This window comes from Salmo salar, chromosome 10, assembly GCF_965601325.2.
Source record: "Salmo salar chromosome 10, fSalSal1, whole genome shotgun sequence".
NCBI lineage: Eukaryota > Metazoa > Chordata > Actinopteri > Salmoniformes > Salmonidae > Salmo > Salmo salar.
Window position 1 is genome coordinate 17296199 of NC_138300.1, and position 17798 is coordinate 17313996.

The window sequence follows — 17798 nt, forward strand, 5'->3', positions numbered from 1 at the left end:
GTAAAAGATTTGGAAAGGTACACACCTGTCTATATAAGGTCCCACATTTGACAGTGCATGTCAGAGCAAAAACCAAGCCATGAGGTCGAAGGAAATGTCCGTAGAGCTCTAAGACAGGATTGTGTCGAGGCACCGATCTGGGGAAGGGTACCAGAAATGTCTGCAGCATTGAAGGTCCCCAAGAACACAGTGGCCTCCATCATTCTGAAATGGAAGAAGTTTGGAACCACCAAGACTTCCTAGAGCTGGCTGCCTGGCCTAACTGAGAAATCGGGGGAGAAGGGCATTGGTCAGGGAAGTGACCAAGAACCCGATGGTCACTCTGACCGAGCTCCAGAGTTCCTCTGTGGAGATGGGAGAACCTTCCAGAAGGACAACAATCTCACAGCACTTCACCATATCAGGCCTTTATGGTAGAGTGGCCAGACAGAATCCACTCCTCAGTAAAAAGGCACATGACAGCCCGCTTGGTGTTTGCCAAACGGCACCTAAAGGACTCTCAGACCATGAGAAGCAAGATTCTCTGGTCTGACGAAACCAAGAGTGAACTCTTTGGCCTGAATGCCAAGCGTCACATTTGGAGGAAACCTGGCACCAACCCTACGTAGGGCTGGGCGGTATACTGTATTTTACTATATACCGGTATTGATGCACGGATCGGTTTGGGTTTTTACTTTACCTTCTATAATGGCATTTGAATGTTTGGTTTGTTAAATGTGATACTCCGTGTGTAACGTCCATTTTAATAGCTTACTCCGCTACTTGAGTCATACCTCTCCGCTCTCTCTCTCCAAGCCACTTTCCACAGACCTAGTCCCACCCCGTCACTCAAAGAGCTCATTTGTTGTTGCTTGACCTTAATATAAATCGACATGCATTCTATAATTACAATATTTGTTTGTGTTTCTTACATCTGCAAACAGCTAGTTTGTATTTTCTTAGCAAGTTAAGCTAAATCGTGTTAGCCACTAATGCTAATCGCTAGTTAGCTGGCTAACTGGGGTATTGTGTGTAGATTGATTAAGGAAAAAACGATTTAATCCATTTTAGAATAAGGCTGTAACGTTAAAAAAATGTGGAAAAGGTGAAGGGGACTGAGTTCATAAGGTGTCATAAAATATGGTGTCTCAAGCTCTATCGATCTCTGAGTAATTAGGAAAAAAAACAAGTGTTACTTTCGTCTCGGTTCCCCCTACAGTTCAAGCACCTAGCTATACTGATTTTAATGAGCACAACACAATGTATGCCAAAAATAATATTTTTACTTTAAGGGAGAAGGAATAACAAGGGAAAATTGCAACTGCAATAAGGGAATGGCTCATTTCCTTTTGCCTATCACTTCAATTTTACTGAAACCAGAATATAGGCCAGATAAAGAAGACAGATTGTTGTTGGTATTTGCACCAAAAACCCATTTTTATTTCAGTTAGGCTACTTCTTATTCATTCCTGACTAGGATAAATAACTGTTTGGGTGATTATCTGCTAAATCAGTCACAACATGGAGACATTGCCAAATTGATCTCATACTCCACCTTTCATCATATTGTGGACGGCAGCGCAGCCTAGTGGTTAGAGCGTTGGACTAGTAACCGAAAGGTTGCAAGATCGAATCCCTGAGCTGACAAAGTAAACATCTGTCGTTCTGACCCTGAACAAGGCAGTTAATCCACTGTTCCTAGGCCGTCAATGAAAATAAGAATTTGTTCCTAACTGACTTGCCTCGTTAAATAAAAAGGTAAAAAAATATCCCTTTTAGTCTGTTTGAGAAAATGACAATCTCTCCGGAGTGCAAAGTTGCATCAGGTTGAGACTTCAAATAAAATACAATTGTAATTTGCCACATGCGCCGAATACACCTTACCGTGAAATGTTTACTTACAAGCCCTTAACCAACAATGCAGTTAAGAAAAATAAGAGTTAAGAAAATATTGACTAAATAAACAAAAAAAAAGTTACACACTAAAACAACAATAACCAGGCTATCTATCTATATCTATATCTATATATATATATACACACACACAGTGGGTACTAGTACAGAGTTAATGTGTGGGGGTACAGGTTAGTCCAGGTAATTGAGGTAATATGTACTTGTAGGTAGGGGTAAAGTGACTATGACTAGACAATAAACAGACTTGATGATACGTATAGATTAACATGGATTCAAATCCTCCTGAAGATCAGTCCTGTAGCATAAATGCAGTACATATTCATTCCCATTAGAGGATCAGATCTAGGTTCTACAGGAGCCCAGGAGAGCTTGGTTTTAAAGAAGCCATGTCTCACGCTGTGAAGCCTCATGTCTGAGTGCAAGAGTGGGCAGAGAGAGAGAGAAAAAGAGAGAGAAAATGGGGCCTTGAGCCCTCCCCCTGGCCGGGAGGGAGTGGGTTGGAAGCCAAAAGCGAGGCCTCAGAAGGGAAAGCAAAGAGCCGTGGAGAGGAGTCAGGGGGGGTGGAGGAGGGGTGACCGTGACACACATTTCTGGGACACAGGCCTTTGTCTGGCCAGCTGGCACATTCCATGCTGCCCTGCAGGATCAAGGAGGACCCCGGGGGGGGGGGGGGGGGGGGCCTCATCGAACTGTCAATTCAACGCTCCGCCAACGTTCTACCAACATGCTTCAATGCTCTACTAGCCTCTGCGCAGCCATGTCAAACCACCCTTACAGTGTTGTGCACAGGTATCCTAGAGATGAGGTAAATATGGCAGTGACATTTTCAATTCAACATGGCACTGCTCTGCAAAGGTCTTAATAAAGTCAGGGTTGTCCGGATAGATTATTGTAAACCTATTCCAGGTCATATTCAGCCCCCCCCCTCCCCCGCCCCCGCCTCTCTACACACATGCATACCCATACTCATGCATGAACTGAATTACATTTGTGTACATTATTACATGAAACTGATTCATGGAAAAACAAGCGTGTACTATTGTATAGCGATATGTAACACATTCCAGGAGCGTGTTGGCATTGACTAGCCTATATATACACTGTAGTTGATTACCATGAAACGTACAAGGAGTCATTGAAACAAACAAGTTGGAGCTGTATGATCAGAGGGGACGGTGAGCAGCGGATGGCTAGCGAGCTGAGTGGGACAGCAGCTGCTGGGCTGGCAGCCAGCAGGATGAGAGGGAGGGAACTGAAGGAAAAGACTACTGCTCTCCCCACGTATCTATATTTCATCACCTTTCCCGTGCTGTACGCACGCCCATATATTATAAATTAATCTAAACGTTTCACGACAATGAATTAATCATGGGCGGTGTTGACGACGGATGGGCCCCTTTCTGTATCTGGTCAAATCACTTCTGTGGGAATCAGTGCATTTTTAGGGCCAATAGAAAAATGTGCTGGCATCAGGCCAGTCCATCAGTTTTGAGTCAGTAGTACTTGACAACAGAATGTAAAATTCTAGCCAAACAAACACCCTCTCAGTGAAAAACAAGTGCACAAAAGAAAGTCCATTGTGGTAAAATGATCCTACTCTCAATCAACATTACTCCTCATTACACTGACTTCAAATGTAAGTCAGTGTAAAAAAAAAAGTCTAACTCTGAACCTTTCGCAGTGAAGGCAGGTGATATTGATTGGTTCTTTCTGAAATCAGTAACTGAATTTACAGTGAAACAGCATTAGACATTAGCTTCTTGCTCACGTTCTGAGTTAAACTCTAAAACTCACTTTCCCAGTGACCCGTGGGTGTGTGGGTTCACCCAGAGACAGTGTCATCATTGGCTAATCCCCCTCACTTGGATCTTCATCTCATGCTTAAGCTCCCTCAGTAATTCATCTTCCAAAGTCACTGATCTGTAAAATGGCCCCCCTATGCGGATCAGCTGCCCGAAAATACCCATGAGTTATTCTGTGGTCTATGAAAGCATCAAAATAAGTTATCTGGAAGCAATAGCTCAGAAATATAAAACCAAGCTGTTCCAAACTACACTTGGTATGGATATATGTTACAAAGGACACATCTTCAATGGGGAAAACAGTTGGCAGAATACCACAGGTAAACTCTGATACTGAAAAATCATTTGAACAACGATATAAGATTGTAAATTACCTACTTCATGCAGAAGTTCTGGGGTGTAAACATCCCCCATATAATACCTCTGATTATTTGAAAAGATCTGATGATATATATTTAAAAAAAATGTTAAAAAAATATGACTCCACAACTGTGAAATCAATTAGGCTATTTGTAATCTTGTGCCATAATTGCATGTAGGTAATAGAATAATGCGAGTTGTTTCGCAATGTTTTCCGCCGACAACTATATAAATGGCCCCTGAGGTAAAGAGACTAAGTTGTTACCCCTGCTGTAAGCATTACGGGGATGACACTCAGGGGACTATGGTCATTTCCATGTAAAAGGACCCATGAGCACCAACGTGTGAAGTTTATAGGAGCATGACAAAGTGGGTGTCAAATGAAAGCTAAGAGTCTATATTTTGAGAGATTAAGGCATATATACATTTTTGAACCATTTCCAATCTAAAAATTTGGAATAAAGCAAAGGCTTTGATTTCTTGTCCAACTGACAGAAAAGGAGTCATAGAAAACATTTACCAGAAAAAGTCTTAACCTCAAAACAATGTTGAAGTAAAGAATAAAAGACCCCGGCCAACAAATATCAACACTTACAGTGCATTCGGAAAATATTAAGACCGCTTGACATTTTCCAAAAAATTTTACGTCACAGCCTTATTCTGAAATGGATTCAATTGTTTTCTCCACCTTTTTAGCAAATATATAAAAAAATGGAAATATTACAAAATTATTCAGACCATTTACTTAGTACTTTGTTGAACACCTTTGGCAGTAATTACAGCATCAAGTCTTCTTGGGTATGACGCTACAAGCTTGGCACACCTGTTTCAGGGGAGTTTCTCACATTTTTTTCTGCAGATCCTCTCAAGCTCTGTCAGGTTGGATGGGGAGCATCGCTGCACAGCTATTTTCAGGTCTCTTCAGAGATGTTCGATCAGGTTCAAGTCCGGGCTCTGGCTGGGCCACTCAAGGACATTCAGAGAGTTGTCCAGAAGCCACTCCTGTGTTGTCTTGGCTGTGAGCTTAGAGTCATTGTCCTCTTGGAAAGGTGAACCTTCGCCCCAGTCTTAGGTCCTGAGCGCTCTGGAGCAGGTTTTCATCAAGGATCTCTCTGTACTTTGCTCTGAGTCCTTTAGGTGCCTTTTGGCAAACTCCAAGATGGCTGTCGTGCCATTTACTGAGGAGTGGCTTCCATCTGGCCACTCTACCATAAAGGCCTGATTGGTGAAGTGTTGCAGAGATGGGAGAACATTCCAAAAGGACAACCATCTCCACAGAGGAACTCTGGAGCCCTGTCAAAGTGACCATCGGGTTCTTGGTCACCTCCCTGACAAAGGCCCTTCTCCCCTGATTGCTCAGTTTGGCCGGGCGGCCAGCTCTAGGAAGAGACTTGGTGGTTCCAAACTACTTCAATTTAAGAATTGAAATGTAAAAAAGAATGATGGAAGCCACTGTGTTTTTGGGGATCTTCAATGCTGCAGACATTTTTTGGTACCCTTTCCCAGATCTGTACCTCTATACAATCCTGTTTCGGAGCTTTACCACAGGTGGACTCCAATCAAGTTGTAGAAACAGCTCAAGGATGATCAATGGAAACAAGATGCACCTGAGCTCAATTTTGAGTATCATAGCAAAGGATCTGAATACTGTCATTATGGGGTATTGTGTGTAGATTGATGAGGGAAAAAATAATTGGGTCAATTTTGGAATAAGGCTGCAACGTAACAGAATGTGGAAAAAGTCAAGGGGTCTGAATACTTTCCGAATGCACAGTAGATTTAGCTGACATTTTTTTCTTGCTTCTGTAAGCTTAAGAATGCCTGATGCCTTCAAATTCCGTTACCAAAAACTAACATATCTTTAAGATATTTTCTAATTTCTCTCCCTCATGAGGGTGGATAACAAAAGTTCAGAGAAGTAAGAAGTAAAGGTAGACCTACCAATTAATTAGTGTTTTTACTGATACCAACTTAGTTTAAGAATTCTTAAGTGGTTAAAATGGAAAATTCTGTTACCAAATCGGTAATTTGGTCAGTCTGCCCTGGCCTTGATTTCAATGTCCACAGACATCATTTTTTGGTCCAGACCAGCATTGATTTCAACGTCCCCATACATCTGAACCGGCCTTCATTTACCCCAAACATAGAGGTCCATGATTGGTTCAGATTTGGTCCGGATCAGACATCTATGTTTTACAAGTTTGGACAGCACAGCACAGTACAGTAGAGCACAGTACAGTAAAGAAAAGTAGAGTATAGTCCTGTACAGTAGAATTGAGTTCAGTACAGTAGACAGTAGAGCATACTAGAGTTGAGTACACTAATGTACTGTACTAAACTATACTCTCCTGAACTCTACTGTACTCTATTGTGCTGTACTGTGCTCTACTTTGATGTCCAAACTTGTGGAACATAGACGTCTATGATTGATTCAGATTTGGTCCTGTCTGGACCAACATAATTTGGTCGTTTGGTGGCCGAGCTCTTTAAAATAATAGCCAGTGTGTAGAATAATACCAAATACGCAAAGGAGGATAGTGCAGATTTCTACCTCCGTGTACCTATTTAGGATACATCACCATGAACTGAATTACACTCATAACCATAAATATGTATTTCTGTGTGGTACAGATCAGGGACCAATGATGAAATTCCGTCACCACAATTCTGTTTCGGAATGTAAATCCATTTCACCTACAGTAGTTCAATAACGAAAATATATAATTTCTTTCAAACTCACGGTGTCATGTCATAGCTGAAACCCCATTCTTTCTGCAGACATCTTGAATCATAATTCGGAGCAGATATTTAACACCGTTTTTGGAAAATGTCGTCACATAAATTGTACCAAAATTCTGTTACGAAACTTTGCATCTGCACAGTTCTTCCTGTAAACGTGTTTCTGTAAAATGTTCAGTGTACATTGTTAAAAGTAGTCCTTGTGAACAGAGTTATATGGTTTGTTAAAACTTTAAAATCAATGTTTTTTGTTTGATACATTTTAAGTGAAAAATCTGAGTCTCAGTGCAATTTTGTTACTGTGGAATTGCCCCCATTCCTTTCCAGAAACCTAGATTATTGTTTTTGTATAGAGAATAAAATGTGTGAGAGAAAAAGGAGAACTACAGTCAAAATGAGTTTAAGGGTTTCATTCCTATGACCCCCCTGAGAGTCGAGTGAGCCTCACGTCAACATTCCTGAGCCAGCGAAAGTGTCCAGCCATTTCAGCAACATGACACTACACAACTAAATACCAAAATAGCATGGTGGAAACGCTAACTCACTACTACTCAACAACAAGTAGACATCTCAGCTCACATATGGTCTTCTATCAAGGTGCTAAGGTGTTACATTCTTTAATCCACACATTCCTTTCCAGGGACCAAATTATGTTCTCATCAAATGGAATTCTCAACAACTTAACAATGTTAACGATAATCTGGAAACTTTTCAAAACCTTCTTAGCATCATCTTCACTTGTAATATGAAGTGCAGGCTCTTAACTTGGTCAGTAGGCTCTTGCATATGTCTGACTGACAAAATGCTGTAGTCAAGAAATTAAAGTGAAAGGGAGAGAGAATATTACATGCATAAGCAATAGCAAAGATCCCCAAAACAGCAATTAGCCAGCACTTCCTCAACCTCAGAATTGTCATTGAACAATAAGCTATAGGCCACAAAATACCATTTCATGGCATATATAATTTGTGTAATTTTACTCAAGCTTGCACAACGCAAAACAAATCCTATTTTTGGGACAACTGGTTAAGGCACAATGTCTTTGACACAATGCAATAATTTATGAGGACAATTTCAGGGTAAATTCATCTCAGTGCAGAAACCAAATCTCCAAAAAAGTTCTGGGACACTGTAAAGTCCATGGAGAATAAGAGCACCTCCTCCCAGCTGTCCACTGCACTGAGGCTAGGAAACACTGTCACCACCAATAAATCCACGATAATTTAGATTTTCAATAAGCATTTTTCTATGGCTGGCCATGCTTTCCACCAGGATACCCCCACCCCGGTCAATATCCCTCAGCAACTTGCCCAAGCCTCCCCAATTTCTCCTTCACTCAAATCCAGATAGCCGATGTTCTGAAAGAGCTGAAAACTCTGGACCCCTACAAATCAGCCGGGCTAGACAATCTGGACCATCTCTAAAATTATCCGCTGCAATTGTTGCAACCCCTATTACTAGCCTGTTCAACCTTTCTTTCATATCGTCTGAGATCCCCAAAGATTGGAAAGCTGCCGCGGTCATCCCCCTCCTCAAAAGGGGAGACACTCTAGACCCAAACTGTCACAGACCTATATCTATCCTACCCTGCCTTTCTAAGGTCTTCGAAAGCCAAGTTAACAAAGAGATCACCGACCATTTCAAATCCCACCGTACCTTCTCCGCTATGCAATCTGGTTTCCGAGCTGGTCATGGGTGCACCTCAGCCACGCTCAAGGTCCTAAACGATATCATAACCGCCATCGATAAGAGATAATACTGTGCAGCTGTATTCATCAACCTGGCCAAGGCTTTCGACTCTGTCAATCACCACATTCTTATCAGCAGACTCAACAGCATTGGTTTCTCAAATGACTACCTCGCCTGGTTCACCAACTACTTCTCAGATAGAGTTCAGTGTGTCAAATCGGAGGGCCTGTTGTCCGGACCTCTGGCAGTATCTATGAGGGTGCCACAGGGTTCAATTCTTGGGCCGACTCTTTTCTCTGTATACATCAATGATGTCGCTCTTGCAGCTGGTGATTCCCTGATCCCCCTCTATGCAGACGACACCATTCTGTATACTTCTGGCCCTTCTTTGGACACTGTGTTAACTAACCTCCAAACGAGCTTCAATGCCATATAACTCTCCTTCCGTGGCCTCCAACTGCTCTTAAATGCAAGTAAAACTAAATGCATGCTCTTCAACCGATCGCTGCCCAGCATCACTACTCTGGACAGTTCTGACTTAGAATATGTGGACAACTACAAATACCTAGGTGTCTGGTTAGATTGTAAACACTCCTTCCAGACTCACATTAAGCATCTCCAATCCAAAATGAAATCTAGAATCGGCTTCCTATTTCGCAACAAAGCATCCTTCACTCATGCTGCCAAACATACCCTCGTAAAACTGACTATCCTACTGATCCTTGACTTCGGCGATGTCATTTACAAAATAGCCTCCAACACTCTACTCAGCAAATTGGATGCAGTCTATCACAGTGTCATTCATTTTGTCACCAAAGCTCCATATACTACCCACCACTGCGACCTGTATGCTCTCGTTGGCTGGCCCTCGCTTCATATTCGTCGCCAAACCCACTGGCTCGCAGTCATCTATAAGGTGGCTAGGTAAAGCCCAGCCTTATCTCAGCTCACTGGTCACCATAGCAGCACGCGCTCCAGCAGGTATATTTCACTCATCACCCCCAAAACCAATTCCTCCTTTGGCCGCCTTTTTTCCCAGTTCTCTGCTGCCAATGACTGGAACGAATTGCAAAAATCACTGAAGCTGGAGACTCATATCTCCCTCTCTATCTTTAAGCACCAACTGTCAAAGCAGCTCACAGATCACTGCACCTGTACATAGCCCATCTGTAAATAGCCCATCCAACTACCTCATCCCCATACTGTTTTTTTTTTCTCTCCTTTGCACCCCAGTATCTCTACTTGCACATTCATCTTCTGCACATCTATCACTCCAGTGTTAATTGCTAAATTGTATTTATTTCGCCATTATGGCCTATTTATTGCCTTACCTCCCTTATCTTACCTCATATGCACACACTGTATATTAACTTTTCTATTGGTGTTATTGACTGTATGTTTGTTTATTCCATGTGTAACTCTGTGTTGTTGTTTGTGTCGCACTGCTTTGCTTTATCTTGGCCAGGTCGCAGTTGTAAATGAGAACTTGTTCTCAACTGGCCTACCTGGTTAAATAAAGATGAAATAAAAAAGATGAGGCATGAAAAATCCAGTTTGGACTTCATTTTTTATTTTACCGTTGGATGTTACCGTTGGATGTTCTAATTTTTATCCCTGGATTAGAACGTGATAAGAGCATACATGACGTGACAAGATGGGGCAATTGGGAGGGGAAACTTGTAGATGAGGGGCACATTTTTGGGGACAGAGCAAATGGACAATGAATTAGCACAACACATATGACATGTGTCAATAATACCTTTCTCTGTGTGATGGATACATGTTTACAGCTCAGGGAAGGCTCCTTTTCTGTGATGGAAAAAGAAGGTAACACCTCAAATTAGACTTAAAAAAAAAAGTGGAATAAACTTCAAAAATCACTGAGGTTTTTCAAGGTCAAATGAAAACAGAATGAGGTTAGACTGGTTTTTCTTCTTTCCCAGCCTTTTGTCTGTGGTGGAGAACTATGGGAACTAAAGACATCACTAGTTTCTCTGAAGCTGAGCTGACTGCATCCTTACCCAGACATACTTACAATACACTAAACCCCACCCCATTGGTTTCCAAGGCCCCAAGGCCCTTCTTCTTAAATATCATTAGTTAAATAATTCAAAGAGGCAACATAAATCTTTCAACTAATGATTTCACCATCAATGGAGCCTTTAACCCATTCATAGACGCTAACTACCTTTAGCTCCTATTGACAATAGTATCCTCTGGCTGGGGAAGTTTCGTTAACAGCCCCGACGCTCGTTCTGAACGTCAAAACACTTCGCTTGTGGTATGTTTTTGGAAACATAAAGAACGTATCGTTCATATCAGCGAGAAATACTAATAAGTAAAAAAAATAAATAATTTATTACACCTTTATAGGCTTCCCACACAGCCATATTTCCATATCACAGCGCTTGTGTACGGACAACAGACAAAGACAGAGGCATAGTCTACTTGTGCTAATTAGCTATCTGCGTCTCCGAAGTGTAAATGTGTGTAAACGGAAGACAGATGGCACAAAAGTGTTGTCACTGAAGAATTCTGTGTGCTGCAACTGTGTTAAAACAGTGTACAGTGAGTGTATATTTTGCATTTGTGAAAATATTTTGATGTGATATGAAAGTAGTGGTCTTTATGTTTCTAGATCCGTACCACTATTGAGAATCGATTCACATTTAGATAGAGTATTTGGCTGCCAGAGCCAATTCGCCTCTAAAAAGAACATGTAAGGCCCTTGAACTATAAAGGAGTGACGTTAGGCTCCTTTAGTCCATTATTGAGCTATGGAGCCTTGAGCACAGCTTGACTACCAAATTATGGGGTGGCTTCAAAAGCTGTCTGTTACCAAGGTAAACATGAGTAAATATTAACTGGAGAAAAGGGCTAAGAATAAGAGTAAATTCTGAAATGCTAGGCTATTGCACCACACAAAAATACAACCAAAGTCATCAACATTTCTGTGTATGTGAACTGTGGCATTTTAATCTGATTATTTCAACACATCAGTATGATATGTGTTTGACAGTGTGGAACAATGTAGCCATAGTCAAGGTGAACATTCATACAGTAGACTGAGGGCATCAACCATGCTGCTTAAAGGCTGATGGCGCTGAAATTAGGTCAGTTGAAAAAGAAATAAGATTAAACCCTTCTTTCAAATAAGATCATTAAGAAAAGACTTATGAAAAGACTTATGGACAAAACATTTAAGAATTCAGAGATGTTTTTTTGGGGGGGGGGTCAATGCATGCGTACATTACGCCCATACATTAGGGCGATAACATGGCATATCTTAAAGAACATTTCCAATCAAATTCATACAACAACATGGGTAATTTATACATACCACCCTGAACTCATCCCAAACTTCACTTTTTGTCTTTGCCTTTTCAAGAGATTGTAGAGAAAGCGCAACTTGATTTGAGAAACTATAAAACTGCAGTGCACTCACCCCATATTGTTGAACGCTTTCGGTGTCCTTGCAGAATATAAATTCCAGTCTTATCTCAAGCGATAGGTAATGTCTTGCTCTTTGTCTCCGAATAGATGGTTGTCTCGAATATCACTGTAAAGTGAATTCCTTTATAATTGTACAGTACGTTGCATTACATTTCTGTAACAGGAATACCGCAAACGTTCAGTGGGGGGAAAAATGTTTACTTGAAAACATGTGTTTTCCCAATTGTAGTAGTTCTGTTGTTTGAGATAAATTAAAACAGCTTTCCTTTGTCCGTCGAATCCCGTTCTTTGTCGCTTTTCCTTTGTGGTGGCACACTAAACTTGTGATTTAACGCCTCTCAAAAACATGAGGGAACTATGTTCTACAAAAGTATAAATGCGTTCTGCCTCTGCTGAATGTCAGCGCACGGTAATGAGATCCTTCTGCAATTTGTTGTTCCCCCTGCTCTGCCCATTCCGGTATCCCATTCAAGAATTGTCCTTGCTCAATGAGACAGAGACACTAAGTCTAACACCACCTGCTGGCTGCTATTTGACGAATCAAATTACATTGCCTCTAACCTAACCCACTTTACACCATTTGAAATGTGAAATATAATATTCCAATGGCTTGCAGGTTGTCTTGAAAGCACTCTTCCCACTTGTAATGAGGTTTGATTGACATAATGGGATTAAAATAAGTATATTTCCTGTGATTGATGGCTGAAATTAGGAATACTGTCACGTCCTTCATATGAAGGAGACCAAAGCGCAGCGTGTGTATCATTCCACATCTTTATTTATATGTGAAACTATGCAAGACATACAATAAACAAAACGTGACGAAGCGGTGCAACATACTCAAAATAATCTCCCACAAAACCAAGTGGGAAAAACAACTACTAAATACGATCCCCAATTAGAGACAATGATGACCAGCTGCCTCTAATTGGGAATCATACGAAAACCCCAACACAGAAAAAAGAAACTAGAACATAACATAAAAAATATAAACTAGACAAAACCCCGCCAGTCACACCCTGACCTACTCTACCATAGAAAAATACGAGCTCTCTATGGTCAGGATGTGACAAATACATTCACATTATGGGTATAAATGTACATTGTAATTGCTGTTTGGAATAAAAATGCTCTGTCTATTAACGTAAACCTAAATTATACATTTTTTAATTGCTGTACTTCGTACGTTTTTTTTCCTGTAGTTCCAAAAACTCTCCCTGAGCTGTCCGTGAAAGGTCAGTGTAAATGTCTCTGAAGCATTTTATTTTGTCTTCCTTCAATCTCTAAGCTTTTGTGACATGTAGGTGCTCAAAATATGCTTGAAGCAAAAAGGTGTTCATATTATATTGGTGTGTATTTGGCATCATGTTGAAAACCTCCCTAAGGCATTAATACAACATAGAAATACATATTGTAAATCAGGTGCGTCAAACTCATTCCACCAAGGGCGAGTGTCTGCAGGTTTTTCTTTTCAATTAAGACCTAGACAACCAGGTGAGGGGAGTTGCTTCTTCTTCGATGAGGTTTAACGGCAGTTGGCATCCAATAAATGTTGCAATACCGCCACCTACTAGACTGGAGTATAACTCCCTTATACTTGGCTTATTTTTTTTAAATCAACAAAAACATTTAATACTACAACAAATACCCTACCATCTAATGCTACACTCACATAAAAGTATAAATACCATACTCCACTATTTAAATCTATTTAGTCCTACAGCCTGAAAGGATGGGCCACTACCACTTAACACACCCTGTAACTCTTCTGATGGCAAGTCTGTTACACCCAAATACCTCTCTGCAGCTGCCACCACAACCTCTATTTTTTTACAACTTACGTTCCATCCCTACAGTACAGTTGATAACCATTACTATTATTGCCAAAAATCCAATCTTACTGAAACATATCACTTGTTGGTTTATACCTCTGTACTGGTACAGATCTACTATTTCATTTCACTTTTATTTAACCAGGTAGGCCAGTTGAGAACAAGTTCTCATTTACAACTGCGACCTGGCCAAGATAAAGCAAAGCAGTGCAACAAAAACAACAACACAGAGTTACACATAAACAAACGTACAGTCAATAACAGAAAAGAAAAATAGAAAAAAATGAAAAATCTATGTACAACGTGTGCAAATGTAGAAGAGTAGGGAGGTAGGCAATAAATAGGCCCTAGAGGTGAAAATAATTACAATTTAGCATTAATACTGGAGTGATAGATGTGCAGATGATGATGTGCAAGTAGAGATACTGGGGTGCAAAAGAGCAAGAGGGTAAGTAATAATATGGGGATGAGGTAGTCGGGTGTGCTATTTACAGATGGGCTGTGTACAGGTACAGTGATCGGTAAGCTGCTCAGACAGCTGATGCTTAAAGTTAGAGAGGGAGATATAAGACTCCAGCTTCAGAGATTTTTGCAATTTGTTCCAGTCATTGGCAGCAGAGAACTAGAAGGAAAGGCGGCCAAAGGAAGTGTTGGCTTTGGGGATGACCAGTGGAATATACCAGCTGGAGCGCGTGCTACGTGTGGGTGCTGTTATGGTGACCAGTGAGCTGAGATAAGGCGGGGCTTTACCTAGCAAAGACTTATAGATGACCTGGAGCCAGTGGGTTTGGCGACGGATATGTAGTGAGGGCCAGCCAACGAGAGCATACAGGTCGCAGTGGTGGGTAGTATATGGGGCTTTGGTGATAAAACGGATGGCACTGTAATAGACTGCATCCAGTTTGCTGAGTAGAGTGTTGGGGGCTATTTTGTAAATGACATCACCGAAGTCAAGGATCGGTAGGATAGTCAGCTTTACGAGGGTATGTTTGGTGGCATGAGTGAAGGAGGCTTTGTTGCGAAATAGGAAGCAGATTCTAGATTTAATTATGGATTGGAGATGCTTAATGTGAATCTGGAAGGAGAGTTTACAGTCTAACCAGACACCTAGGTATTTGTAGTTGTCCACATACTTTAGGTCAGAAACCATCCAGAGTAGTGATGCTAGTTGGGCGGGAGGGTGCGGGCAGCAATCGGTTGAAGAGCATGCACTTAGTTTTACTAGCATTTAAAAGCAGTTGGAGGCCACGGAAGGAGTGTTGTATGGCGTTGAAGCTCGTTTGGAGGTTTGTTAGCACAGTGTCCAAAGAAGAGCCAGATGTATACAGAATGGTATCGTCTGCATAGAGAAGGATCAGAGAATCACCAGCAGCAAGAGCGACATCATTGATATATACAGAGACTACTACTCACGCCACTCCTCTCAGAATCCCTCCACCGTGACCCATCTTCCCCATTTTCTTCACTGCCTCAGCATATGACCACTTCTGCACTACTCTAACCTTGGAAACCGCAACCTGCCTCTGGGAGCTTTATATATACTGCTCAAAAAAATAAAGGGAACACTTAAACAACACAATGTAACACCAAGTCAATCACACTTCTGTGAAATCAAACTGTCCACTTAGGAAGCAACACTGATTGACAATACATTTCACATGCTGTTGTGCAAATGGAATAGACAACAGGTGGAAATTATAGGCAATAAGCAAGACAACCCCAATAAAGGAGTGGTTCAGCAGGTGGTGACCACAGACCACTTCTCAGTTCCTATGCTTCCTGGCTGATGTTTTGGTCACTTTTGAATGCTGGCGGTGCTTTCACTGTAGTGGTAGCATGAGACGGAGTCTACAACCCACACAAGTGGCTCAGGTAGTGCAGCTCATCCAGGATGGCACATCAATGCGAGCTGTGGCAAGAAGGTTTGCTGTGTCTGTCAGCGTAGTGTCCAGAGCATGGAGGCGCTACCAGGAGACAGGCCAGTACATCAGGAGACGTGGAGGAGGCCGTAGGAGGGCAACAACCCAGCAGCAGGACCGCTACCTCCGCCTTTGTGCAAGAAGGAGCAGGAGGAGCACTGCCAGAGCCCTGCAAAATGACCTCCAGCAGGCCACAAACGTGCACGTGTCTGCTCAAACGGTCAGACACAGACTCCATGAGGGTGGTATGAGGGCCCGACGTACACAGGTGGGGATTGTGCTTACAGCCCAACACCGTGCAGGACGTTTGGCATTTGCCAGAGAACACCAAGATTGGCAAATTCACCACTGGCGCCCTGTGCTCTTCACAGATGAAAGCAGGTTCACACTGAGCACGTGACAGACGTGACAGAGTCTGGAGACGCCGTGGAGAACGTTCTGCTGCGTGCAACATCCTCCAGCATGACCGGTTTGGCGGTGGGTCAGTCATGGTGTGGGGTGGCATTTCTTTGGGGGGCCGCACAGCCCTCCTCGCCAGAGGTAGCCTGACTGCCATTAGGTACCGAGATGAGATCCTCAGACCCCTTGTGAGACCATATGCTGGCGCGGTTGGGTTCCTCCTAATGCAAGACAATGCTAGACCTCATGTGGCTGGAGTGTGTCAGCAGTTCCTGCAAGAGGAAGGCATTGATGCTATGGACTGGCCTGCCGTTCCCCAGACCTGAATATAATTGAGCACATCTGGGACATCATGTCTCGCTCCATCCACCAACGCCATGTTGCACCACAGACTGTCCAGGAGTTGGCGGATGCTTTAGTCCAGGTCTGGGAGGAGATCCCTCAGGAGACCATCCGCCACCTCATCAGGAGCATGCCCAGGCGTTGTAGGGAGGTCATACAGGCACGTGGAGGCCACACACACTACTGAGCCTCATTTTGACCTGTTTTAAGGACATTACATCAAAGTTGGATCAGCCTGTAGTGTGGTTTTCCACTTTAATTTTGAGTGTGACTCCAAATCCAGACCTCCATGGGTTGATAAATTGGATTTCCATTGATTATTTGTGTGTGATTTTGTTGTCAGCACATTCAACTATGTAAAGAAAAAAGTATTTCATAAGATTATTTCTTTCATTCAGATCTAGGATGTGTTGTTTAAGTGTTCCCTTTATTTTTTTGAGCAGTGTATATAAAACCGTGCGAAGGAATAAATTCCCTTTAAACGGTATTCTCTGCCTTTTTGTCATCCTTACTCACACCTACAGTCCATACCTCTTTCACACCACGGAGAGTTGAGTTGTAGCAGGGTGTTGCGTTCCCTCTTTCTAGAGGCGTGCATAACAATAATGCTCTCCCTCCCAGTTTGACTCAAGGTCTGATTACATTAATCCCTAAGCCCAAGAAAGACTTGCTTCTACTCGATAATTGGCATCCAATCTGTCTGCTCAGTAATGACTACAAAATATTAGCCTCTATATTTGCAAAAAGAATGAAGGCAGTATTGGACTCAATTATAGAAGAGACCCAATCTGGCTCCATGAGGAATAGACATATCTAATAATATACGACTGGTGTTAGACCTTATTGACTATTTGGATTTAATCTTCGAAGATAGTTTTGTCTTCGATACAGTGGAATATGAGTTTCTATTTCTCTCCCTTGAGAAATTTGGTTTTGGTGAATTATTTTGTAGCACTATTAAAACTCTTTATATGAATGGGAATAGTTCAATTAAATTAAAGCATGGCACTTCTCCTAGATTTGATTTGAAAAGAGGAATTAGGCAAGGTTGTCCAATTTCGCCTTACCTCTTCCTGCTTGCAACACAACTTCTTACAAGTTTTGATAAATCCAGTGATATAAAAGGGATCTCTATTGTGGACAGAGATATTATCATAAGTCAACTTGCAGATGACACAACCCTCTTTTTTAAAGATGCTGACCAGATTCCTAGAGCAGTCGATGTGATAAATATATTTTCCAAAGCATCTGGTCTTTGCCTAAACCTTAATAAGTGTGAAGTGTTTGCTGTTAAAGACTGTGTGATACCCTCTATATGCAATATTCCAGTCAAGGAAAAAGTAACATACTTTAGGATTACCATATCTAAG

The 17798-nt window shown here is 41.8% G+C and overlaps 1 protein-coding gene across 4 annotated transcripts in view; it reads right to left on the reverse strand.

Annotated features, from left to right (window-relative positions):
* Positions 1-17798, reverse strand: part of homer3b (homer scaffold protein 3b) — a 62372-nt gene that overhangs the window by 40238 nt on the left and 4336 nt on the right. Inside the window, exons 1-2 of one of the 4 annotated variants that reach the window (XM_082956754.1) lie at positions 11929-12433; positions 10243-10292 (exon numbers count right to left, since the gene is read on the reverse strand). The exons of 2 other annotated variants lie outside the window; for them this stretch is intronic. In XM_082956754.1, the coding sequence (XP_082812880.1) occupies positions 10243-10265 (23 nt within the window). In that variant the 5' untranslated portion in view covers positions 10266-10292; positions 11929-12433. Of the gene's footprint in view, positions 1-10242; positions 10293-11928; positions 12434-17798 lie in introns of those variants that run through there. One more of the 4 variants, XM_082956755.1, reaches the window with a different exon arrangement.